The 27,239-nt window shown below is 35.5% G+C and overlaps 2 protein-coding genes across 4 annotated transcripts; both read right to left on the minus strand.

The window, feature by feature from the left end:
* Positions 1–1,856: 1,856 nt before the first annotated feature.
* Positions 1,857–17,705, minus strand: RNF212 (ring finger protein 212). The gene is made up of 11 exons (XM_068188437.1): positions 17,589–17,705; positions 15,985–16,046; positions 13,266–13,340; positions 10,505–10,561; positions 7,872–7,930; positions 6,375–6,430; positions 6,216–6,285; positions 5,393–5,438; positions 4,570–4,633; positions 2,961–3,033; positions 1,857–2,210 (listed from the first exon to the last, which is right to left on the minus strand). The coding sequence occupies exons 1-11, from the start codon at positions 17,698–17,700 to the stop codon at positions 1,916–1,918; spliced, it is 969 nt and encodes a 322-aa protein (XP_068044538.1). The 5' UTR covers positions 17,701–17,705; the 3' UTR covers positions 1,857–1,915.
* Positions 17,706–19,940: 2,235 nt separating this feature from the next.
* On the minus strand, positions 19,941–26,163 carry LOC137472910 (transmembrane emp24 domain-containing protein 11-like). 3 transcript variants are annotated; one of them, XM_068188439.1, is made up of 5 exons: positions 25,416–26,163; positions 24,453–24,553; positions 23,606–23,731; positions 21,460–21,537; positions 19,941–20,579 (listed from the first exon to the last, which is right to left on the minus strand). In XM_068188439.1, exons 1-5 carry the CDS (start codon positions 25,543–25,545, stop codon positions 20,430–20,432), a joined length of 585 nt encoding a protein of 194 aa, XP_068044540.1. In that variant the 5' UTR covers positions 25,546–26,163; the 3' UTR covers positions 19,941–20,429. The 3 variants fall into 3 exon arrangements, with proteins under 3 accessions (XP_068044540.1, XP_068044539.1, XP_068044541.1); XM_068188438.1 differs by having other exon boundaries at positions 21,391–21,537; positions 25,416–26,153; XM_068188440.1 differs by lacking the exon at positions 25,416–26,163 and adding an exon at positions 24,783–24,837 and having other exon boundaries at positions 21,391–21,537.
* Between the last annotated feature and the right edge of the window lie 1,076 nt (positions 26,164–27,239).

Genomic DNA, 27,239 nt, shown 5'->3' on the forward strand with positions numbered 1-27,239 from the left:
CTCAGTCATACCAAAATTTTGCCACATACACAGTGATGGAGGGCATATGAATTTCAGAGCTGTTCTCAGAAAAGAAAATTCTGGCACCCTTCATTCAGAGCCTCCAGTTGCTATTCCTGTGCAAAAGTAAAAGTAGTTTTCACTGTGTTTTGTTTCTTCATTCCAGTTCTCCCATTTAATTCCATTTTGGGAAGAAATTGTTGCTACCTAAATCAAATGATGAACTTTCACATGCATGAACACATACTGTGTTCTGTGCTCAGCAGAGCCTGCGAGAATGTAATACCCCTCAAAACTTACCTCATTTCAAGAGTGAAAACAAAAGGAGATTCATTGAGTAAGAACCAAATTTTGGAATTCTGTAATCAGAAATCCACAAAGAAATTTCTTTTTTTTAGGATTGAAGTCTATCTATAATACTGTACAGGCACTATTATTTATCCTGCAGCTCAATGCACTCACAGCAAAAAATGCTCATTCAACATATAATCATGTTTTGCCTTAACACTTAGGTAATAAAGGACTTTTATTTATGCAATATATTTGAAGCCAGAATTTTGAAAAACAAAAAAATTTTGTACTCCCATCTAAAACTTCAGTAGATGTTAATCAGAAAGATCAGTGATGTTTTAAATACAGTATTCATTCTGAACAATTTGCTGGTTTATGCCAATTTGACATTTTATGGAAGTTACAAATACTTTGATATCCAGAGACTATGCAGTGCTTCTCCAGATGCTTCTTAACCAAAACAATTCACAGATGTTTTGCTCATCTCTCTGCTGAATGTCCTCCTAAATTAGTTGATCCTAGAATAGAAATACAGGTACAAATAAAAAAAAAAAACTTGGTAAAACTAAAGTAAAGCTTTATTCTTGTACACTATTTGGGGAATTTATATAAGGAAAAGCAAAACTATCAAAAATTGAAAAAAACAACCTACGCAATTGATGAAAACTTTTCTATTGCCATTTTCATGAATGTAAATGTGCTCCTCTGTATTTCCATAAAAGCATTTTTGACTTATTCCAATTTTAGCTACATAAGTGAATCTCCAAAGCATTACTCTGCATATGAACTGAAGTTAATTGCAATCGTAAAGCCAAATGACATCTATTACTAAAGTTCAATACAGCTACTTTTTTTATAACATTAATTTGTCCTATTTAATTTAGAGATCCTATCAGGTTCATGCATTATTTCACATACTGTATCACTCTCCAGAAATCTCATAATTAAAACAATTATGATGTAAGCTTTTACAAGCTATAAGCCTTCATTTCTTAAAATATTTTTATTTTGGTTTCATGAACTCAAAACTACTTGGGATATGCAGGAAGGTCACATTTATTAGTATGGACTGCAAGTGCTTTAGAGATGAATTATCTTTTTAATATAAGTTTAAAAAAATTCAATTGTGATGCAAACTTGGCAATAAGGAGAATTAGGTTTGCAAGATGTGATTGATCTTATCTAGATTCTCTTTCCCAAAAAGGGCTGGACCACTCAAGGTGCCTTCTGACCAGGGAGGGCTGTTTTATGATTCTGTGACTCTGATTCTGTGATTTTATTAATTTATCTGCCCCAGTGCCTTTCCACATCCATCCCCTCCCCCCTTGGGCTGATGTTTATGCAGCTGCTTTTGCTAGTTTTATGTTGCACTCAACAAGTAACATCCTGGACTAGCTCCCTTTTTACTGAGATCTGTGGACATTTACATGGATGTCTTGATAAGCAGATCGTTAAGATATGCGCAGCTGAGAAAGAAAATTTGGACATTATCAGGTTTAAATCTGTTAAAATCTAATTCTGGAGTGAAGCAAGAACACATTTTCACAGCAGATACCGTCCCACACGTAAGACCAAGGCAAAATACAATCATAAACACCGACATCTTTCATATTTTGCTGAAAGCTTACTTCCAATTCTGAAATATCCTTTTTATTCTGGCTAATTTATTTAAGCAGCTACACTGAAAATTTTTCAGCATAGTGTTAAATACTAGTTTATAAATATACTTGCCTTGTCTTTGCAGAAGTCCAGAGATAGTGATTGGCTGCCTTGACAGAGGCAGCTGTGGGGCAGGTGATGTAAATGGGTACAGCTGAGGGGTTCTGAAATCAGAATTAGCCCATGATCCCCTTCGACTGCTTTGGGATCCCGATGATGATGGACAAGCACTATGTGGTAATCTCACCACAGGGGTGGATCTGTTAATGAAATTAATTAATTCATGTGATTTGAGACAACATCTATAACAAAAGATTTCAAAATTACTTCAATTTGTTGTCTGTGTATTTTTACATATTTCAAAAAGCAGACTGACAAAACGATTATCGAATCAGAGGTGGAAAAAAAGTACTTTGTTACACATATTTAAAATTTCTGCTAGGAAGATATATTTGGCTTAATGATTATAAAAAACAAGAGCTTAACTTTTTGGGAATGATTTAAAGTTATTTAATGATGTTAGTATTGATGTTAGTAATGATTTAAAGTAATTTATTGATGTTAGTAATTTTTCATTTAAACATTTTCAATGTTTAAATGAAAAAACAGAAACACCTGTTGCAGGCTGCATGAAAAGCTCGGGTTATTCAGAGAACAGCCCTTGTGCAGATATTGTGCTTTCATCTCTGACCTTTTTAAGAATGATACAGCACAGACATTGTTAAACTTCCTCATTATAAAATTATTACCCCTTTCCATAGGAGTACCATGACTGCAGATGTCAACAGCTACAGAAGCACACATTATAATTGCACATTTTTGGAAAATGTGATTTCAAAATAAAACTTTTCCCCCAAAACCATATATTCATCTAGATGATAGCCAGGCTGCACAGTAGCACTTCTTCAGATCAAGATTATAACCTTTGAACATACAGATTAATAAAGGCCAGAGGGGAAATTTCAGTCTCTCATAGGAGATGGTAACCTCTTGAAAAAGTATTGAATTACCTTGTAGATCCTGCTCCAGTACTCTGACTTGGCTTTATTAGAGCTATCTGAGAACTCCTGTAGGATACACTACCTGTTGGAATCAGATTTTTGAAAACAGGACCAATGTGAATTACCCATTTTACTTAAGAAAAAACTCTGGAAACAAAGATCGGTACTCTTTTTTTGCTTGATTTGGGATAAATTTATGATTGACTCATTTAAGAACTAAAAATGGTGCACAATTACAGTAGTCAATGAGAGAGCTCAGCTGTCACAAAAACATCATATTGCACCATCCCTGCAAATCTTGTTCCAGTTAAACACATGGTGGTTTCTTTCACCTTCTTTCATTTATTAGACTATTATTAGACTATCAAGACAGCTGTGCTGAAGTGCTCCAGTTCTTCAGCTGATCTTTTTTTGCCACATCCACCTCTGAGAAGGGAACTTTCCTTAGTGCACTATTAAATCATTGTTTCCACTTACCCTTACTTTTGCCCATAAACTTTGATTCCCTCAGCTCTGCCCACTGCTAAACTTTATTCGAAGGTTCTGAAATCTGCTGAACACATAACTGTCTTACGTAAAATTTTACTGTCTAATAAATATATATTTATATTTAGACACAATAAAAAAAAACAGTTAACCTCAGCTCTCTTTATCTTGTTATGCTTAAATTTATAGGCAACCATGTATTTAGGAAGGATGTGAGCATATAAATCAGACATAACACAGACAAAGCAATTTTTCCTCCTCCATTGAAATTGCATTTGTCTTTGTTTTGAGACACTTACACCGTGTAAAAAGACAAGAGTACTAAAAGTTCTTTATGTGCCTGCAGATGGATTCTCTGAACTGCTGAAGCCAGGTGAAAGCCTGCCCGAGCACAGACTGCTGCAGAAACATGCTGAATGTAAAACCAAGACTGGAGAGACACATAGATAGCAGGCCTGCAAAGCATTAGGAATTCTGGGAAAGTCCTCACAAATAAACAGTTCTCAAGAGACTGCACCAATTCCAGTAGGCTCTTACTCATGTCTTATTTACATCTGAGTGTTACCCAAGCTCAGGGTATGAAGGAATGAAAGAAAGTAGTGGCAGGTAAAAGGTCTTATACCCTATTACAGTGATAAGGTGAAAAAAAAATCACCTTTTTAAAGAAATTCTTGATCTCAACTACCTCACTCTTTTTATTAAATATTTTTTTTAACTTCCCTTTCCTTCATGTGATATTCAGTATGACATTGTGGACAATGTTACTCTCTGTTAACCACAAATAGACAAAATTATGAAGCTTAACAGAGGGTCAACAATGTATATTGCAAGTATTCCTGTTCTGTTCAATCACACATAGTTACAGTATTTTCTTTGCAACTGTTGGTTCAGCAAAAAATTGGTTTGGTTACAAGTAATCATTTTCTGAACAGAAGAGGTAAGTAATAGGAAAACATTTCATACTTCCTTTTAATCATTTCTCAGCTGCTGGATTGAAGTCCACGTGGTAAATTCCTCACACCTCAACACAATTCAAATTTTTTTAGCAAATTGCTAATATATGGATTTTAATTTATTCATCCTCCTAATATAACAGAAATGTTATTCAGTTATAAAGTTTACTTTTACTCACCCATACGTCCATCCTGTGGTGGAGTTATTACTGATAATCTTGTTGGGCCAGTTGGTGTCGCCAGCTAAATGAACAGCAAGTCATTAACCACAGTGGAATAAGCATATTAACTATTAAGACATTTTAAGCAATACTGTTATATTTTTGAGGTCTACAGAGCCTGCAGATTTCCAGAACTCTCTGCTGCCAGTTGTGTTGATAGCACTAAAATGCAAAACCTAAGAATTAAGTTACTATTTTTAAAGATCTATGGGCAGGTGGGAAATACATGTATTTTAGCTTTATTATATAACCTATCACATTCAGATAAGAAGTGTTATCAGATACTCTCACTGTTTTCTGTGCTGACATTCCATTTGCAAGCTAACAGCTGTTCCTGGATGTTACCTTTCCTAACCAGGATACCAACAGCATTAAAAGCTCCTGCCTTCATTCTCATGTTAGCAGTATCACTCAAAACCTGCAATTCCCTACTCAAGTATCAGAGTCTAAATGGTGCTTTCAGACCACTGACATTTTTGTAATACTGGGATTTTAAGAATTTGCCATTTACTTTGGCATCACAAGTTTAAAAGGCTGTATATGGCACGTGGAAAATGTAATTCCCGAAATAATTGTTGTGATTTATTTGCTTTTGGTTTCTTTTGGGGAGCATCTGACTTGTATCCTGCATCAGGCATATCTGAAATCATCATGCACATCAGAATGGTTTTGAACGGGATGGGGGGAGAATCCTATTTTTTGCAACATTAACAGAGTAAGAGAAATCAAAAGGATATATGTGTGTAACTATACATAAACAAGTATTAAAAAAAACACTTACTTTCCTCATTGGTGAAGGTACAGGATCAATCTCCATTGCCTCCATCCTTGCAAGAAAGGTCAAAGTATGACATTGTAATAAAAATAACATTTTCATTATAAAGACTAAAATTATGTTAGATTCTAATGTTAAATTTGATTAGTAATGGAAGAGCATAATACATAATGCATAAGACACATAAGTATTTAGGACTTATTCCAAAATTCACTAGCAGTAAGAAATAGCTATTCAGTGATTCTGAGCTTTGGTTAAGACATTTACAAAGTAAGTTATTTTATGATTAGCATTGTTATTCTTCTATTTGTCTGAATAAATATGCATATTTATGTATTTTTCATATGTATGGCGCTCTGAATCTGTAGTTTTTTTGTAGAAAAGAAAGTCACAATCAAAGGTATAGAAATATTTTAGCTTGAGCAAGCTGTATATTTATTTTATTTAAAATTAAATGAGCCTTATAGGAGTGGCTCATCCCATGTATCCTGAGACAACTACAGTGTACATACAGGTGTCTGTACAATAAATTTAGTTTTTCTCTATGGTAAATGGAGAGTGTCTCCACTAATCTATCTATCTATCCATTAATCCAAAAGTTCTTTGGAATAAGGTGCATCATGCCTTAGATTTCTTTCCAGTAACCACCATCCATACAACTGTAATGTACACTTGAATAGGTAAGACTTTCCTCAGTTATTTCATATTTAAACAGTTTGCAAAAACAAAACACAAAATCAGAAAATATTTTAAACTCTCTACAAAAGATTACTTTCTGTATAAAATTTTAGTTAAGATTTTCATTGAAAATTAACAGATTTGTACCCACGTTTCAGAAGTGGAAGGACGACTCGAATGAAGAGAATATGAAGAATAAACATTCTGTTTTCTTGAAGCAACTGAAGTCATTAAGAAATTTAATATTAGAATACAGCTATGTCCAGTGAAAGGTATTCCATACTTAATATTTTAAACCAACACTTCTTACTGGATGGATTTCTGCTCGAATTGGAAAATGGCGTGGTTTTTTCAGGAGGTTTCATACTACTGGGGAAAGAAGAAACAACAGCTATAAATTGAAAGCTGGTTTGATTAGTTAACATGCCTAATTGGTCAATAAAGTATAAAATCAAAGCATTTATCCATCAGTAGCAGGTTTTAAAATGACACTGCCATACTAACATGACATACTTTGCCATGAAGCAAAATAAGAATTTATTTGGTAAAGTTATGAACTTGCTTTTTACATCATAATATTTGCAGTGCTCATTATATACCCAACAATATCAAATTTAGCACAACATTATGGGAAAGTACTTTAGAGAACAACAGATGTTAAATACAATTATTAACTATAGCTAAGCACAAAATTAATTTCATTTCATGAAATTATACATTTGCCAAACTTTATGAAATCTTGTTATCAAATGAAATGTTGGCATTTTTATGCTATTCAACAATAACTTTGCAAAATCGGTATCTTGGACAAGAATAATTAATAGGAGGAATATGTTTATTAGGCAAGCAAGAAGAGGCCCTAGGACACTTCTCTCTAGGTAGAACTAAAAAAAAAAATCTAAAATTCAGTAGGAACTCTGTAATTGATATAACCAGGATGCTATTTATTTGAGATGCAGACAAGAAAATGGAGGCATAAAATGGATAAAAATATATAAACTGCAATAATCTACCACATACAGAGTTTCCTTTATACTGGCTTTTACTTTCCGTTACAATACACCAAGCAGCCTGACAGAGCAAAATACAGTATTATGTGCATTTAAGAGTCAAGGGAAAGTCTGTATTAAAAAAAACTACAGAAAATGAATAAACATCAATTAAAGATCAAATCTGTGCAATTAAAATGCTGGTTTCATGAACTGGCTTATTAAGGAGATTTAAAAACCAGTTTTGGCTTTGGAAATAAGTAAGATGAAAAGATGAAGGTGTATCAGTCATTGAGCAGAGGGATAAGGATGAGTGACCTCTTGACTACCACTTTGAAACATTTGAGAAAAGAGAGTAATTCAAGAAGAGACAAGAATTTAATTTTTACTAGAAATAGAAACAATGAGAACCATGTCACAAAACTCTGATAACTTTTTAAATGGGCTAAGATACTAGAAAAGACATCAAAGTATTTTCCAGGCTGATGCTATAAAGTCCATTGCAAAATACACAAATAAGGTAATGTAACTGCAAATAAAAAATTAAAACTGAGTATCTATGTGATAGACTTTATTAAAAGCTCATTTTTAGAGTTAACTAAGTTAAAGTTAACTGAGTTGTATATTAAAATAAAAGTATTTCTTCCTGACAAGATTGATTATTGCGAATAAAATGGATCTGATGCCAGAAATCTCTATACATTTATTTCTGCAAAAACATATGAGGAAGGCAAACAAAACATGAAAATTTTCTTGTTTTATCAATTAAGCTTACTGTTGTCTGATTACATTTACTTTTGCTGCATTAAACCTCTTACCATTGTAACTGCTGAATTTGTTGTGTTACTTTCTTGAGAGACTCCTCCAGCTTTGCTATCTGTGAAATAATCATAGATTTAAACAAAGTCTATTTGTGTGATATACAGCTTCATTTTCATCCAGCTAGTATTCTAAAGCGTTGAAAGGCTGCTTTCTATTGGTTTTAATCTTAAGACATCATTGCAATTCCAGATTTATTGGAGCTGTTATGGCTGTGTTATGGACCCATTAAACAGTCAGTCTGGAAGAGATATGCTTCTTTTTGGCAGTTAAGGACTTAGTTTGATTACCTTTTCTTAAGTATGCTGGTAATACTGGATAAATGAATATTAGGAAAAGTGCTTAAAATAGTTTTCTTTTTTTTTTGCTTCCTATTTTTCATATCTGATATAAAAGCTTTGCTATGATTAATAAAGAGTTATCTGAAAAAGCTACAATATACAAAATACATTGTTCCCATATTTGTCATTTCAGATTGAAAATGTACTCAGCTCACTTCAGTATCTATTTGTAGTAAGCCTAAGTGAAAAGTTTTTTCTACTCTGTTAAGAGACACAACCAAAAATATCTCCATTAAAAAATGCTATGAGCTGGCAAAATTGAAGAATATTAAGGTCATGAACACAAGGTCAGCTCCCTAGTAGGTGTATTTTTTACAGTCTTTCATTATGTGAACATATACTATATTTTATGTAGGATGTAAAAATTTACTCAATAGCCTCAATACTACATCTATGTTTTATACTTAATTTCCATTATGTGACCTTAATCCTTCACACTGTTCATATTCTGATTTGAAGGCAAATTATGAATTTGCTTAACTTTTCATGCTTCTCAAACTACTATTTGAGTCCTTTAATAAAATTACCTGATTTATAAAATCATATTGTTTGTGGGAGATACTATGCTCTTTTTGCAGGTGCAAAACTCTGCAAAACAGATTAAAGAAAAAATGTAATTTATGTAAGATCTGGTTTTTGGTATTCTGGTTTTTTCTTCCTAATGAGAGCTAGGTTTGAGTAAGAAAGGAACCAGTCAGGAAGAATGTACTTTATTTACCCTGTCGCTCTGTAGGACTGGGTAATTTTAAGACCAAAGTACCTTGAAGAAGGTGAGTAACTATTTGGTTTTCAGTATTTTGGGATCCTAGCATAACAGGACATCTAGACCTGCCAGGAACATGGACAGCAAGTGGCCACCATCACCTGCATCCTAATACCTGCACAACTCACAGAAACGGCAAGAAAGCAGCTTAATGAAGACCATGAGACCTTGTTGGTTGACAGTGACAAGGACGACAAACTAGAAATAAGGAAGGGGACCTGAAACAAGACACCCAAGCATGAGAAACTGGAATGGTTAATACAACCAGCCTCTCCTGTCCCTGATCCAATGCAATCAGTTTTAACATACTCACAATATAGAGAATGGGCAAAACAACAACAAACCCACTCAAAACAGTGTGCCATTGAAGCAGCAACCAAATACATTTTCAACTCTTTTGGTACTGTCACCTGGACACCTTCCTTAGGTCAAGCACCGCATCGTCCCGAATACTTCACAAACACTGCTGAGTGAATGTCTCAACAGTAAACAGCTTTAAACAATTACCACTACAAAGTGTCAAAACTCCCCACAGATTCTTTGGAGATAACATCTCTATTTATACTGAATTCTATACATATTTGTTTTACTTTGTCTACAGGTTTCAGTTTTACCATCTGGAGTTGGTACAATAGATTAGAAGGGGGATGAAATCAGGATTCCTCCCTGGTCTGGCTTTGAAAGCAGGACAGGACCCTAAAAGACCTACCCACAACACAGTACACTATGATTGATCCCAAAATGCATTCATGGAGAAGCAGGAAGAATGGGTCACAGAGCACCTAATTTTCCAAGCTTTCTATCCACAACAATCATACCAGAAACTCTTCGCACACATGAAATGGCCAGCTGGGCAGCTATATGAGCTTTTTCTCAGTCATTTCATACATGGGGCACCCACTCATGGGTCAAGTCACCAATACTGCCAAGTAGCTTAAAGCAACATCCCATGTCCTTAGAAATAAAAGAAACATCCAACAGTTTAATCAAATATTTAGAAGGAGCTGAAAAATGAAAAACAATCTGCCTTCCAACATACAAAGGAAGAAGCATAGACACAAATGCAGTACCCATTCTCCACAGAATAATTAATTCTGTCCTTCACACTGAGCTATCCCAAATTCAGGGCACTAGCCCTTAGTCTTGTTCCCCATTGCTCAAGCTTCTCATTTATTTTGTCAGCCCTAGTCTTCTTTTCCTCTGGGCTTATCTTCTAGCACCCCTCTTTCCCCACCTCGTCCACTTTTCACTCCACACAATGAACTAGTTTCTCCCCTCCCTGTCATTTGAGTCTCCATTTAATCTTAACCACCTCACAACTAGAATATTTTATTAGCAACAGTAACCAGAATTAATAGAGTCCTCACAGACTTTAAACAATTAAAAACTGGTATTTATAATGACAGTAATGAGTCAATCCTGATAAATTATTTTAAGCAGTCCCATAAAAGATTAATACAGTTTCTAAAAATAAACCAAAGTAACAAGACAAAGATAAACAAAACCCTAGAAAATCACAATTAGTTACCTTTTGTTTGAGGTATTTTAATAAACGCTTACGATATTTTTCTTGAAATTCTGAAACCTAAAAATAAATACAGTAATATCAAGCTTCACATAATTACATTTATGCACCTCAGCAAAGAAGTGATGGAAAAGAACTACTTCACAGTATGCAAAGTTTTCAGTCTTTTATAGGCAGTTAACATATCTTCTTAAAATCCTCTTTAAAAAAATCCCTAACTATTTTAAGTTATTATCACTGATAGACAAAGCCTTATAAAGTTAATTTAATCCCATATGACCTACAGTAGAGCTGGTAGATTTATTTCACTGAAGTTATATTTTAACACTTTGTTCAATAAAAAGGTAAAGACATTAGAAAGCCAGTTTAGCTGCAGTGTTTCTTATTCATCAGTGCTAAGCAAACACATAAAATTAATGGCAACATAAAAAGTAATCTGTCTTACTGGCAATTATAATATACCTTGTAAAAATACCCTGTTAATTAAAAAATAATTGTTAGACACACTGTCTGGTGATGTGTAAGCACTTCTTGTGTCCAAATGAGGATCATAAACCATGACAAGTTAAAAGTAAAAATGACAAGGTAGGCAAGACAAGAGCTTGAGGAACAAATTACCATAGGCAGTAACTTCTAATACATCTTTCTTCTCACATGTAAAAAAACTGCCAGAAAATTTGCAGGAATTTAGACAACCAAGAAGAAACACTCTGAGAATATAAAGCTATAGAGGAGTATCCAATTTAAATGGTTATTTTATTTCATGTGGAAGAACTTGGGAGGCTCCCACTGAATACTCATCAAAGGATCAGGTGTGTCTTTGGAAGAACTGATGGAAGAAATATCCATTTTAGAAAACAACGGCTCTGAGCTGTTTCCACTCACTCACAAATGAGTTCTTGGGTCTAGGAGAAACCTGAATTTGTCAGTTTAGTGCTCAGTACCAGTCAAAAAGTAAATCAGATCTTACCAGTGGTTTAAAATGGAATAGGGGACATCATCATTCCCTTTAAAAAAAATGTATGTTCCTATATCCTGAGTCTGCTTAACATCTCAGAAAGGATAGAGTAGGTCTGAAAACAGTTCAGACTACTCAGAGGTATGCAAGAACTTCAGTAAAAGAATGACCACACAGAATATGAATCTTCATGGCTGAAAAATAGACAGTTGAAGAAGGGATGCATCAGCAGTCTAAAACTAATGATTAGCACAGAGGCAGTGTGCAAGATTGGATACTTTTTCCTCCAGAATCAAATTCAAGAGTAAGAAATTAAGCCAACAGGTAAAAACGTGAAAAATGAAATAATCATCATGCAGTGAACAGCCTGTGGACCTCCCTTCCACAGTATGAGACAGATGCTAAAATTCAGGAAACAACCTGACTATTATGTGGGGAAAAATATCCACCAAAGCTTCTGAATGCAGACCAATCCCACTTTGAGAAATCCCTGTGCCAAGAGTTGCTGAAAGCTGGGAGGCTCTTCTGAAGATGTATCACTACATCCAGCTCTGCTCTCAGGCTTTCCTAAGCACCCACCAAAGTGACAAGATTTTAGATTAGATAAGAGATTAGATAAATTGCTCTTACATCTTTTGATGCTGGGACAAGTTCTGAATATACCTCAATGCCTTCACTACACTTCAATATGTTCCCAACAGTTAACTCACACTACAGAAAACCCACCTCAGCCTTGAGAGACTGAGCCCTCTTTTTTCCTTCCTTTGGCACACTATGGAAGTTTGTATTCCCATGTGATTGGAGGTGTGCAGGTTCCCTGCATTTGTTCAGTTTACAGAGTAACTGCTGATCCTGCTGTTAAAAAGTGGGTATGGAAGGACAGAGGAAGGGTTCGTTTTTACCTGGTGTCCCTTCTGCATCTGAGGAGCAGCACTTCTCAGGAAAGGGGCCAAGCTCAGCTTTGGAAAAGTCTGTGAAGCCTGGGGTAGAGCAAATGGGAATCCATGACCATTGCTGGAGAAAATAGGTTATTGTTCTGCTGGATCAGGAAGCTCACCCAAAGTTCAGCAGGTCCCAGCCCAAGGAGATGAGAACAGCCAACAAAGGCTGCAGCTGGGCCCAGGGACAATGTACTGCTGGAGTGGTTGAAACTGCTGCCGAAATATACAGGAAGAGGGATGAGGACACACAGTCCCAAAGCCAAGCTGAAGAGATGCAGATAATGAGAAGAAAATGGGAGTTTGTATGCACTCATTTAACCCAGACAGCTACTGAAGTTCTTGACTGGAAACTAAGCCTGATGAAAGCATCTATCTGGAATTCACAGAAAGCAGGAGGAAAATGACCTTGGAATAATTTACTGCATCTATCTGAAAAAAAAGAGGTGTGTTTTGATTAAAAAAAAAGAAAAAATAAATTAGAAGGGAGAGAGAGCACAGTCAGCTCAGGACTGTATGCAGCTCAGGTTTTCACTGTGTAACTTTTTATAGCTATAATTAAGGCACACTATCTGGGCACGTTTAAGCTTCTGGAAGATCTAATTTTTCACTGCATGGCATTGAAAGTGATTTTACACCATTAGAATAACCAGACTAGTGGTCCTTAGAGAGAGTTTGAAAACATAAGCAGTGGCCATAATGAATAATTTATGTCTCCTTAAGAACTCAGAAACTGTGGAATTAAGGAAGATGGTAATGGCATACATTAATTTTCAAGCATTCAGTCATACACTTTCCCCATTCACACAAAAATCAGTTGGAGCTGCTGATTATTTTATAGAGTTAAAAAGTTTTAAGGCAGATTCACCTGTGATATTTCTTTTGAGTATTTCTTGCATAACACATCTATTGGCATGAACAGTGATTGAATATCAGGACTTGTCTATGAAGAAATGAAAATACACCAAGGTTAGCATTTTTATTAGCAAGCCATATTAAATAAAGTCTTTTGTAAAGTGTTTCTTAAATGGACTGATGTATATAAATTTTAAAAAATTTTGACAGATTAGAGAAGGATAATGCAGAAATTGAAAATAAACCTAGTTTTCTTTAATGGCCTTATCAACCATCTGAAATCATTGGGCATTTGTTTAAATATATTACCCACATATATACTTATTGTGATTAAGACATAACCAGTGTCCAGAGGACATTCAAGGAGGATGCTGTGACCCCTGGAAGAGGCACTGCATTCACACCAAAAGCCACGTTTCTGGCAGCCCCTTTCCAGGCTTTATGGTTCTCACCATTCCCAGCTACATGGGATGCATCCTACAATCAGTTTTGTTTCAAAGTCCTTTTTCAGAATAGTTCCAATGCTGACTGGGATCCCTTTGTCTTTCCCTGCCCACTGAGCAGCAGAATATTATCCTAGAACAAGGAAAGAGCCCTAAAGTCATTGTTGAATTTTTAAAATATCTTATGACTTGTCTCTTTTAATCAGAGCTGTGCATGCTTTAGGAAAACTGCTTTTCCTTGCTTTCCCCAGCTACTAATTTTTACAGAACTTACAGAAGGTAATTAATTGTATTTGAGACTCCCTCTGCAATTTTGAATTTGGTTGACATCAGCCAAAGATTCAAAAATTTCGAGCTGACAGATGGAGAAACGCAGACAGACAGCACTGGTAACCTACCTATGGTATTTCAATAAAGAAAATAAAAACACGACAATAATATTCCATCTTGAAAACTTAAGATATTCATAAAAATAGATTTAGCTTCTTTAAATGAAATGCATTCATAGGAACCAAGCTCTTGCAATCTACTTAGGGTTCTATCAAAGCAATGATCTTGGCTTAAGTACCTATCAGGTTTGGAAAAAAAATAAAACCCAACCAGCTTCATGCTGATATAAAAACTCTTTCAAATAAAGATATGTGTAACACTGTTTATATCTTATCTGCTGCATGGAGGAGTAGCAGATGTTCCTATGATATTCTGAAATACTGAACAGCCAGATTCTGATTTATCATAACACTTAACCATCCTCTGAGGAAAAGCAAATGGGGATCGTGGGACGCAGAAGGAAGACATAAAGGTGACAAGAATGCATTACTGTGAAGATGAGAATATTTAATGTGTACATGTTGATTACCCCAACATACAATATAATTAGGAGTTCTAACGCATTTATAGGACCTCCTCTCATTGGGAATTCCTCCATAGCATCAAGCTTATAAAGCTTATCAGGTGTATTTCCACTCAGGTTCCTGAATTATAGAGCCATGACTTTTTTATATGCACCTTTAATTATCATTCCAATCATTTTATCTGTTCTTAATCAAGGATAAGCAATCATCATTAATGTCTTTTTAAAATAATATGGTAATTTGCTTTCTTCCAGCCCTCCAGAGCAGTGGCAGGTTCTAACGAAACATCTAATATTTTTGTTAGTATCCCAGTCATTGCATTTGTAAATTCCTTCTGTGCTTTTGAAGTAAATTATGAAGTTCTGCTGAAATGGTGCAATTTAAGACTGATGTAACTTAAAAATTAACATTGTTTTGAGTAAGGTGTTGAACAAGATGACCTCCAGAGGTCCTCGACAACTTAAATTATTCTTTGACTGAAATTAATAACAACCTTTCCAGCAACAATACATTGATATTGAAAGCATATTAAAATATGCCCTTTAGAATTTTTATGAAGGGCTTTTTGATTTTTTTCATATTTGATTACTGTGTGCATTTTTCCTTTGTATTATAATTGCATTTTGTTGTTTTGTTCCAATTTTTTAAGTGACATTGTCTTCTTCAATGTGCAAGATTCCTAGGAGGCCTTCATGTTTAGCTGTATTGAATGTTCTAAAATGTTTTTAGTTTTTCTCTTTTACCCTTATAAGGCATTGTCTCTTAGGTAGGCAACAATCTACAAAAATATTAATGTTTTCACAACCTATTTATGGAATCAGCTAAAGAGAAGATTGCTTCTGGGAGAAATGCAAAATTAAAGATTCCTAATGATTAAGAAGGGAATTAAAAGCTCTTAATTCTCCAGTGAATAACAAAAATTCCCAACAATATTTCAAAACCTTTCTTAATCACACAGCCACAAGGAAAATAGTTAAGCTTAAGAGAAAACAGGGAAAAAAATACCTAATGCACTTGAAAACACTGCTGAGCTATCATGCGGGTTTTCAATTCAGTCCATTACATGAAATAACTCATTAGTGTTCATTTTCTGTGATGAACAAACGCCAAAATCAATAAACATTTTTCCCCATTTTGAAAGTAGCCACTGATGTTACACAGTAACCAGCCATATTTCCTGAAAAGTTTGGAATGATTGACAGTCTAGCAGTACCTCAAAACCTAGAGTTTCCATAGGCTTTAATTTAAAGGAATATTTACAACAAAAAGCAGAACTGTCTAGTGCTTAAGTATCTTAGTTTAGTAACCTATTATCAGTAAGTATTCATGTCACAGTTGGCAAAAACAAAAAAGGAAGCATTTTTTAATGCAAATAGTTTAGCTGTTAAGCAAACCACAGATCAATGTAATGCAACAAAACTAAAGCTTGATTTACCTCTTTTGAAAGGACTAAGGTACGACAAGCCCTCCTACAGACCAAACATTCATCTTTTTTGCCTGTAAGGTAAAGACACATTTAAAATATAGATCAAACTGAATATGTATTGAATACATTGCAAATGGAGTGTGACGCCTAAACATCTGGAGCTTGTGGAAGAAATCTGCAGGTTACACAAGAAGTATGAATAAACACGGATAAAGAATTTGATTCTGTAACCATTGCACAGAGTTGTGCAGCAAAAATGCGTGTGAGGTGTCATCAGGTCTTGCTCCTGTTAATAAGCATTCATGTAAATGATTTAATGAATATCATTAGTGTCACAGAATGCAGGTGACTTTTAGTACCCTTGATTTAAATAGGACTACTTGCCTGGTTTAATTAAATGTATGTTTAAGTGCACTAATGACTTAGAGTCAATCTGATATATGGCTTTTTAGACTGGGGCACAATTGGGTTGTCCCAACAAAATATATGAAAACCAAATGTCAAGAAATTAGTAATTTTGCCTTTTGAATTCCTCTAGTGAGAAAACAATAAAATCACTTTTAAAACATTATAACTTTTAAACTCTTTATCTGTAAACATATTAGAAAATATCTATAGCAAATGCACATTATTTCAATATTTAGAATTGATAATTGTACCAGCTACTACCTTTCTGAAGATTCTAAAGATCAATGTTTATAAATACCTTTAAATACATTTTAAGCCTTGGATTGCCATTACTTCTGAATTCACAGCAAAAAGATACACAATCTCTCATATGTTTTTCTGCCAAACAATATTAAAAGCAGAGAGGAAAGATGTTGTTCATGTTCTAGGAGCCTGCAAATTGCAGAGTCTGCATTTTATGATCCTCTATAGCAACCCTGTGAAAACGTCTAGTCAAAAGTTTTTAGAACTGAAATACAGACTGATAATTTCTTCTGTGTGCCCTTACAAAAACCAGGGCATTTAGCATGATGTGAAAGGGAAATAATTGATATCTGTCTGCTGCATTTTTTTTTTTCTTTTGAAAAGCAACTTCATTATTCCTCTGTCTCCCCCACATATCTTTGTCCAAGAACATCACTGGAGTCCCAGAATACGACTCTGGAGTTGTACCTAACACAAGAGCTTCAAAATATCACCTCCAATCTTCTCTCATGCTGCTGAAAATCTTCAGGAACAATACTGAGCCTCAAAACTTACTAAAACTACTTCCAAAACGTATCCTAAACAAATCCTACGATTTTTCAATTGCCCTTTCACTAAGGAAAAAACATTATTTTCCCAAATTTGCCAGAAGAGAAGGCCATCTATTTTTTTTTTAACAAAATTATGGATCATAAGCATCCAAAATGCAGTTTTATTGAAGCCTCCACTGCGTGCGCCCAAGGCTTGCTCTCCAAGCCACATCCACCTGGAGGTGGACACAGGCGAGTTTTACTGTTCAAAGCGAATCGACAGCAAGGACTGGAAAGGCTTATCAGTAATATCCCAAGAAGTGCTCAGGGCTTTCTTTTTCCTCCACAGCGGGTGAGAAACACCAATGTTTGATGCGGATGTGTGGACGCCAGCACAGCCCGCCCCGCCGGGCGCGCCCCAGCAGCCATTACCTTTCTGCAGGCAAACCTCACAGAAAACGTGGCCGCAGCTGGTGAGGCAGAACCGCGGCGTGGGGGTGCGGGGCTCGCACAGGCAGGAGTTGCAGAACACAAACACGGCCATGGGGCAGCAGGCAGGGCGGCTCGGGGCTGGGGCAGAGCCGCTCGTCCTCAGGCCGAGCCCCGCGGGTGCGTCCCCGCCGTGTCCCGCCCGCTGAGGCGGCCCTGAGGGCAGCGCGGCCCGCGGCCCTCCCGCCGTGGGGCCTCGGGGCGGCAGAGCTTGGTCCTCACACACACCCCAATAAAATTTGTTTTTTCTGGGTTCTCACTACCAAACTGGAGCGGTGCCGACACAGACGGTGCTCTGAGAGATTGCCTCTCCCGTCCCCAAACGTGGGAAGTAGAACTGCACCCACAGGGGCTCCGGGTAGGAGCTGCAGTAGGGACCCAGCCCTCCTCACTCCTCCCGGTCAGCGTTTGGGGGGAATTAAAAACAAAACAAAACAAAACAAAACAAAACAAAACAAAACAAAACAAAACACACAGAGAAAATAGTTGTGGATTTCACTATTTTAAATGCAAAAATCCAGGAAGTTTGTTAATTCACTATCTCGGGTTTGCTGTGGCATCTTCTGTTGTGGGAAAAGAGCAAAACAAGGAGATTTGATGTTCATTTCTTAGACAAAAATAAAAAAGACCCCATTGCTTGCTAGTGTCCTGTGATGGAAATTTTAGGCAGAAAGTCCCCTACAGACTTATTTGCAGTGCCGGCTGTAGCTTTGGGTATGACAGAGTCACAAACTACAGAGGAAGCTTTTAACTTCACAAAGGCTTCTGTCCCCAAAGTGCTTCCCAAAAAAGCTGTGAGTCAGCTTCTGCTTTATGGAGTTAATTAAAAATCTTGAGGAAGACTGAAAACATTTCCTAAAAGCTAAGATGATGATGATTATTATTATTAATAATAGTGGTACCAGTAGGAGTAGTAAAGAATTAAGCAATCACAAGTTACATTCAAGATGCCCAAGTCTCAGTGCTGAGTCTATACTCTTTGAGTATAGACCTAATTAATATGGTGAAACATGATCAGCTCTTTTATGAATTCTGAAATGTTGCTTCTCCTGGATTACCAGCTGGAGTGTATTGTAAGTGAAATGAGTTATGTTTGTCACTGGGATGTGGTTAGAAGCCTTACACTAAATATCAGCTAAAGTCTGAACCCCAACCTTGTCACAACACTTTATTACTTTCTTCTTGCACTTCATATACCATATGGTTTTAACACATATTTTCTTCTTACCCACCACCAAAGATGTTATTACAAGACATGTTGTGAGTGAGTGCTCTATAGGAGTTAATTTAATAACACTTACTTACTGGTCATTCCAAGTGGCACCTCTGAAGTATCCAAATTTTTAAATATAGGACACAATGCAGTGAGTAGCTTTATGAGATTTTATTTGGATTGATTTGGTCTCTGGAATTTTGCTTTTTGTCTCTGCTTTGTATCAATTTTATTGATTCTCACATACTGCTAGCTGTATTTTAATTCCCATGCTGGAAATATAAGTAGACTTTTAAAGGAAAATGTCACTTCCTTGCTAAAGAAAACAACAGGTGGGAAGATAGAAAAAAGAAAGACAGCAGTGCCTTTCGAACAATAATTGGTCTACAGATACTTCACCTTTGACTACCTTTTAAACTAGCAAAGGGTCTAAAAAGATGGGTGGGAAAACAAAAAACAATATTCTGCTATCACAGTGCTCTAGAAGCTTCTACTTCCATGTTTTTGTATGTCATCACCTCCAACTCCTTCCTACTACTACTACTACTTTGTCAAGCTAATGATCTGGATTTTTAACCACAGCCTTTGACTTGTCGTTGTATGATACTGTAGCTACACTGCTATTTGTACATAAACTAGCTATATTAGGGCATAAAGATATATGCAACCAAACTGCAATTAGTAAAATGGAAAATTAAGTCTAAAACTGCTAAGTTCTGTAGGAAGTCATAATAAAGTTGCTAAATAATTAAAATTTAAAAAATTCTCAACACAGAAACATTTCATGCACAAATGAATTAAAATAAAATTGGCATTTTTTACCAAGAAACCTATAATTTGGGTTATTTTGGCATACTTCATAAAGACTATAATTTACATAAACAACTGTGGGAGGCATGTGATCATCATCAATTTTGTAGCCTAATGTTGAGGGCTTTTCAGGAAAAAAAAAGTAAGTATAATTCCTAGTTGTCTGTCTAGGTCTCTCTTCCATGATAATTGCTGCCACCACTGATCAGTTCAAACTCTGAATATTTTACAAGAAAGCATTCACAATTATATTTAGGTGTTACACATATATAGATTGAGTTGAAGACACTCTCACCCAATTAAACACTGCAGGGGATGTAATTATTTCTCTGTTTACTATCTGAATCCTAGTCAGTCTGAAGTGCTGAACTGTTCATGGTAGTGCCAAATAAGATTACTTAGTAAGCAGAGTAATGTAAAATCTTAGGAAACTTTATTTTAGATTTGTATTTTAGATTTAGCCTGAATTAAACATTCTTCATTAAGTTCTGAACTTAAATTCTGCCTTAGTCACTGACTCTTCTATATTTAGCTTTACATCCTTAGATGGGGGAAAAAATAGTAAAATATAGGATTCAAGGAGCAAAATGTGAGAGGATGCCTGAGGCTGTGACCTAGCTGGAGAAACCAGAGTTAGAACAGAAGATGAGAGAAGGTTGAGAGTTCTGTCCAAGCAATTTTCTCATAGGTGCAGGGTTTTTTTGGATGTTCATTGTTACCTGGTGTGCAATTTTTGGATCTGTGCATTGACTTTATAGAATTTAAACGAGCTTCTTAGATATAAAGAAATCTCTGAGAGATTTGATTTGCCAGATTCCAACAGAGATGAGGATTAGTGTTTGTACTATAGCCCACCACAAAATATTGCTGTTGGTTTCTTCGCTTGTTTTCCGAAATTTTTCTTCACGCTCCTAGAGAATAAAGGAAAAGCATAATTATTACTTTTTGGCATCTGTATGTTTCATGGTAACTAGAAAGGCATCCCTGTTCTGCGTAGTGGTGAACAAAAACATTTTTCCATGTGGATAAGAATGAAGGTTTGTACTTATCTTTGTGGTGGGTATCTTCACTAATCAAAACTGAGAAGCAGGCACACTGCATCCTGAAGCAAGAAGGTAAACAGAGCTTCCCTTGTTCACAGATGTATTGTGCCAATCATGTTCCATCAGTACAGATTTTAACCTGTTTAGGTTTACAGTCACTTCCATGTTGCTGTCCAGAGCCCTTTCACAGCCAAATTTCTGGTTTTGGGTCAAACACAGTCTATCCGTGTGCATATAGAAAGGTGACTGGCTGTACACATGTTTGAAGAAGGGATATATAAATATAAACTTCATGGGGATACATAAATATACACTCAGTCATTTCCTTCCCCACTCAATAGTTTGTGCAGCCAGGGCAGTGTGGAAACAGCAGAATCACCCACAATGGTACCTGCCACCTGCTGGGCTGCTGACCAAGAAAACTCTGCAAAGTTGGAAAATCTTGCTTTAAAATAACAGCTATTGGTACAAGCATGAGTCCACAGTGATTAATTAGTTTTATGTAACCACTTTAAAATATTTTGCAAGGTAATGGAGACTATTTTGGGTAAATATCTATAGATTTTTTTATGAGTTAGTTAAAAACACCACTGCAGTTGGATAACAAACCTCATAATATTTTATAAATCAATAAGCCTATGTACAATATTTTAACATTTACATTATGGGACATACATACTCTTTCATAGTCTTGTTCTCTGGTTACATGATGAATTTGCTCAATTAGATGCTCTAGTCTGATATTAACTTCATTCACTTTGTCTTTGGCTTGAATAGCAGATTCATCCAAAAAGTGTTCTCCAACTCTGATGTCCAAGTGGATACGCTGCAAAAGGAAAAAAATGTTCTCATTACTGTATCTTCTGCTTTTTCAAAGTTCCTTAGAATAAAAATGAAACAATGGATAATTTCCCTTTAAGATCAATTGCTTATAAAAATTTCTCCTAAATTTGGAATCAGGTGGAGAATTTGAAGGGTTTCTTAATTTTATTTTTAGATTAGTTATACAGATTTACAATCTGCACTAATGTTAGTGGATTATTTTATGGTAGTATTGATTCAATCACCTTTAAAATGTTGCCTTTGTCCAAAATAGTAAAAAAAAAAAAAAAAAAAAAGGACTGCTCATTATAATTTACATTTTATCCTGATATTGCAGAAATTACTATCTTGAATAGTACTGTTGGAGGCTTTTTACAAATATACTTCTAGGTTCCCTCACATAACTGTTTTCTTCACATTACTTATCCAGGTTGGAAAACCTCCCAGTATCCTCCAGACTGTTGTATGATCTATAGCAAAAATGCCTCAAGCCAGCCAAGCAACAGAACCACAGAAAGAAGAGAGAAGTATGGAACTTGCAATGTTATTTAACTTATTTTGGCATGCATGAAAAAGTAAAACTAGCAGGAGAAACTGCTCCTAGAAGCCAGTTAGTACCTAAGAGAAAATAAAAAAGTTTTAGCCAAACAAGTCATCTTCAAAACCCTAGAAATTGATATTACCATAGTAGAAGTTAGGTCTGCTCAGAGATCAGCCACAAATGAAGAATATATTTTCTTTCACTTGTCTTGAAGTTACCTAACTGTGTAGGTAGAAATCCATTTCACAACCTTGTGGTCCATTAATTTATTTTTGTTTGAAAGAGTTCGGATAACTATATGGTTCTTATAAAGAACAGTTAAAGATTTATCTTCACTAAAGAATGTTTTTCCTTTTGTGATCTTTATTCCTCCAGATATAGTTAAAAAGGACAATATTTTCCTTTTTTATTTCTGTGTTCTCAAACAAACAGCATTATATAATATTTGTGATATGAATGTTCTCCTTCCCTGCATCTCTTGACTTCTTTTCTATAGGATGGTCAGAACTCTACATGGTGCCTGTATCATGTAAAATAATGTCAATACACCCCCATCTATACCAGATAAAAATCACCTGCACATCCTCAGAATCACGTTCATGGTGCATCGTTAACTGTGACCAACCAAAGCTTTTCCCCCTTACTCTCTCTAGCTGATAAGCTTCACATTTTTTTTATGATTAGACCTAATTGCTTTTGCAATGTATATGATTAAATTTCCATTAATTTCTGTCAATCAGCCTGTAAGAACACCTTGTTATTCCAGTGTAATAATCCTGCTCCAGTATTGTTATTTCTGTGTTATCTACATGTTTCCAAAGTGCACAGCTAGAATGAGATTTAGCTTACCTTAACTCATTTAAAAGATGTATATATTTAGCTGGTTATTTTACTCTTTTGTTGTCAGCTGAAGAGAAAAAGCCCCAAACCACTCTAGAGCATAATTCTCTCCTGATTTTGGGAAGCAGCAAATAGATAAAATTTCAAACAGTAATTATAAAATTTTTGCTGCAATCATTAGAGCCATGCTATCCACTTCTGATGGCTTTTTTTCCACCGAAATCTGCATTAACACCAACTTTGCTGGGAGTAGACAATAACAAGTATGCTGACATATTCTTCATTTGAATGTCTTTCAAAAACTAAAATGTTACATTTTTGCCAGCAAAATGTTGGCAATCCAATCTAAGTTAGTGAATACATGGAATATCTTTGTGTCAAGTGCTTGTGTTAGACAATCTTACATATTTGTCTTTTTGATCCAAATTAGCTGTTCTTATTGACAGAGTCTTTCACATTCAAAGAACAAATATTAAATCTCTCTATCCTTAGTCCTGCCTCTTGAATACTGACTTTTTAAATATGAGAACAGTATTTTTGTATTTTTATCTGCATAATTCTATGTTTGCTTTCTTTAATCGCTAAAAGGTGTTGAATTATCTGCTAGAAGTCAGACCAACTTCTAATCCATTTTCAAATCACTGCTATTGGTAATGATTACAAAAAAAGACTATTTAGGAAATACACCTACCAGTTTACTTCCTGCAATCACTGCAAATCTTGTGGAGTTAGACTGGAAACAGATTATATGCTCCCCAGAGATGTAGGATGTAAAAGTAAAGGTCCCTTGTGGCCCATACAGTTTTGACAACAGTACCTGCAATTTAGATATATGCATTAGGTTTGTAATTTATAACTACCAATAAAAAATCAAAACACAGTACTGTGCATTGGATGCAAAAAATAATCAGTTAAGCTGCTGACATCATTAAATTTATCCAAATTCCAGAACACATTTAGAGAAAATTAAACCATTTTAGCTTACAGTGAACATGAAAACATTACAGAATTTTGCAATGTACAAAAGCCAATGCTCTCTAAAGCATTCAAAGTCTGAAAACTGAGCTATTGCCTAGGCAGGGAAATAAGTTGTCCATTGCTGGAAAAGCTCAGACCTCATGGCAGCTCAGGCAGCTACTCTGCATGAGGGCTACGGGCAGCCTTGGTGACCTTGACTTTGGGTTTTGTTTATCATCAGCACTCCTTTCTGCTGCTCAAGTAGATTCTGTACCATTTTACTTCATTAGTGACTTTTGGGGGGTTATTTTTCATTTCGCTTGTTTTCTCAGTTGCCACTAATTCTTCTTATTGATATTGTTTCCCAAATCTGGTAGTAATGCAAAAATTGTCCATACACATAATTATCAAATATCATCATTTTGTTTACTTTTATCTTTCAGCATCAAAATGCTGAACTAGCTGGTAAACTGTAGATTTACTTCTTCCTCAGAAGTGTCTTTTATTTTTAGATAGTGCTGCCTGCCAGTGCCAGAAGTCAAGTCATAAATCATAGAGAAACATTCATAAAGCATTTTTACCTCACCAGTAGGGCTTGTGACAGTCACAAACATTCCCAAGCCAGGAGCAGATTCAAGAAAGTCATGCGTATGTATATCCCAGCGTTGTACTTTGTAATTCCCTGAATAAAAACATAGATAAATCTGTTAAATCAAACACAGCTTAATGTTAAACATCTTCAACGCCTTTTCAGGAAAAATAGAAATATCTATGTATTTAATGTGTTTATGATTAATGTTGTTCAGGGGTACTTCATAACAGAGTGAAATGCAATAAATTTTTACCACACTAGAAAATATTCTAAAGTACTACAAAAAAGGGTTAATTAACAAGAAAAACTTTCTAATAACTCCTTATGCTCTGGGAAGATTAGGCTCTAGAAGGCACACTGAGACCTCTAAAAGCATAATGTGCTGTACTCAAATTACATTTTATGGATTGTCTTTCACACTTATCATATTATTACAAAAAAAAAAGATTAATTTGTATTATTTTTTACTATCTCCTTGAAATCTTACATTTACTGTCTTGTAGATTAATTTAATGTGCTTTTCATATCAGAGGTGAAATTAAACTTTAGTACATCATGAATTGTCTCTTTTCAGACCAGCACTTATCAAAAAAGTAACTTGCCCGTTCATATGGGGAAAACCGTGTTACAGAAATTCTGATATGAATGAGTACATCAGTCAGAATGTGCAGAAGCACACATGGAAGCAGCAGTTCCACAGCTGTGGAATTAATAAACATTCTTTTTCTCTGTTTAGTCAGTAAAGCACTCTGAAAACCTGCATTTCTTTGTGTGATGGATACACACAATGTTTGAGGACTTTAAACTGAAGCCCTGCGGCAGGGAGTTATTTTCAGAATGCCCTTTTCTGTTTTTTTACCATATTCATCAATCACAGAAATTGCTGTTACATTTCCAGTTATCTTTGTTACTGCATGGGTTAGATCATCATAAAGCATTGACAGGTACCTACCAACTAGCAAGGTGTCACTGGGAATATCTTCAATTATGCATTTCTCTTCTCTTTCTCCAATGTGAAAATACAAAGCGAGTGAAAAAGAAATCCAAAAGTTCATAAGAAATCCTATTAATTTGCCTTTCATGTTTTTTATATATCCCTGCTGTACTGCTTTTGAAGATAGTTACATACAAATGCCTGTAGTCCTGTGGTTGTTCCTTGTTTGCTGCTTATCAGAGTGTTTTTGAGAGAGGAAAAAAACTGTGAGAAAAGGCAGCTGGTGGTTACACATTTATAAATAACTACAGCATGTTCTAGAGAATGAGATAACATGGAAAAGACACCCTTTAAATTCTTTGTTCTTTCCCAGCATCTAGATTAAAATTTATTTTATACACTTAGAAGAGCATGAAACTGAAAGGGCCTCTCAGGTGCTTGAGATCAGTTCCCTAGATTACTATAGGCAACTACACTGGCTACCTCTTTCCATAAACTGCTCAATTTTCAACTTAAATGAATTTATTATTTCCCATTAATTCTGGGTGATTATTCCAGAGCTTCACCTCTCTTTTATTAAGCAAACTTTTAATTTGCATCCTAAATCATTGTATAAATGTGGGCACCTGATTAAAACCCACAGGCACTACGTAGAAGAACTATAAAGAAGTCAAAAGAACTTGAATAATCAAATAATCCTTTAAATAATCAAATAACATTAGTGAATATGGTATTGCAGGGAAAAATAACAACATTAACACTTTCAGAATAAGATTTTTTATATAGGAATGACTATTTCTTAGATACTTCCTAATGCATTCTCTGAAGAAAGTTGTAGTGTAAATCAAACAGTGATTGAGGTTCTTATTTTTATTCTTTGTACGAATATACACCAATGTGTATGTCTGATGACAAACTCATTTATCACTCAAATGCTCCTTGTCCTATAAATGGACATTAGTCTGTCTGAAAGGTGGGCCTGAATGGTCATTTTCCAGCTGGGAGAACCCATCTTTCCTCATAAAATTTATGTTATCCCAGTTACACAAGAGCACATATTTTTCTTGTATCAAGGAAGAAGGGTGAATAGCCCTTCATCTTCAATATCTGTAACCTAAATAAAAATTTTGAGATGATAAATCCTACTGGATTATTTCACATCTGCAGAAGGAGGACTGATTTATGTTTATTGCCCTTCACTGCACCTGCCATCTATGAAGTTGTCTCAATAAAGGAATGTCTGTGTTACACTGGCACAGGCTTGGGACCATCCTGGGTTCACTCCATTTCACGGCATGAAGTATCTTCATGGAAGTTGTAGCACAAGTATTAGTTCACCTCCAAAAATCACCCATCAGCATCTCCATATTGAAAGGTTGTCAGAAAAAGAGAACAGATTCCTTACACATTGCTTCTTTGACTCCATATGGTTAAGGATAGAGGGATAAAATTGTATCTCATGGCTGTTGTATCTTTAGGAACGTCAAGGGGGATGTTAGGACTCCTTTACTACTTCAGCACTTATCTATCAGAAATAATTTTAGATTATACAGGATCTCGTCATAACATTGGACTTTTGCCCCTCTACCACAGGAGATGTTGATTACCATGCACCTGCATAAATTCTCATGCCATACTCATACCTGCAGGAAATGTAGGTTTGTCTGCAGGTTGTGAGCTACTTGATTTATCATCTTTTTTAGCTTTTTGTTGAGTACTTGTGGCTTCCAAAGTTCTGAGTCCTAGTGGTAGAACACAAGATATACAAGGTGACACCACTTAATCCTTCACTCTGCCCAGACCCATTGGAACAGACACATTTCTTCTGTACTTTTGGCTTGC

The sequence above is a fragment of the Anomalospiza imberbis genome, chromosome 4, assembly GCF_031753505.1.
Source record: "Anomalospiza imberbis isolate Cuckoo-Finch-1a 21T00152 chromosome 4, ASM3175350v1, whole genome shotgun sequence".
NCBI lineage: Eukaryota > Metazoa > Chordata > Aves > Passeriformes > Viduidae > Anomalospiza > Anomalospiza imberbis.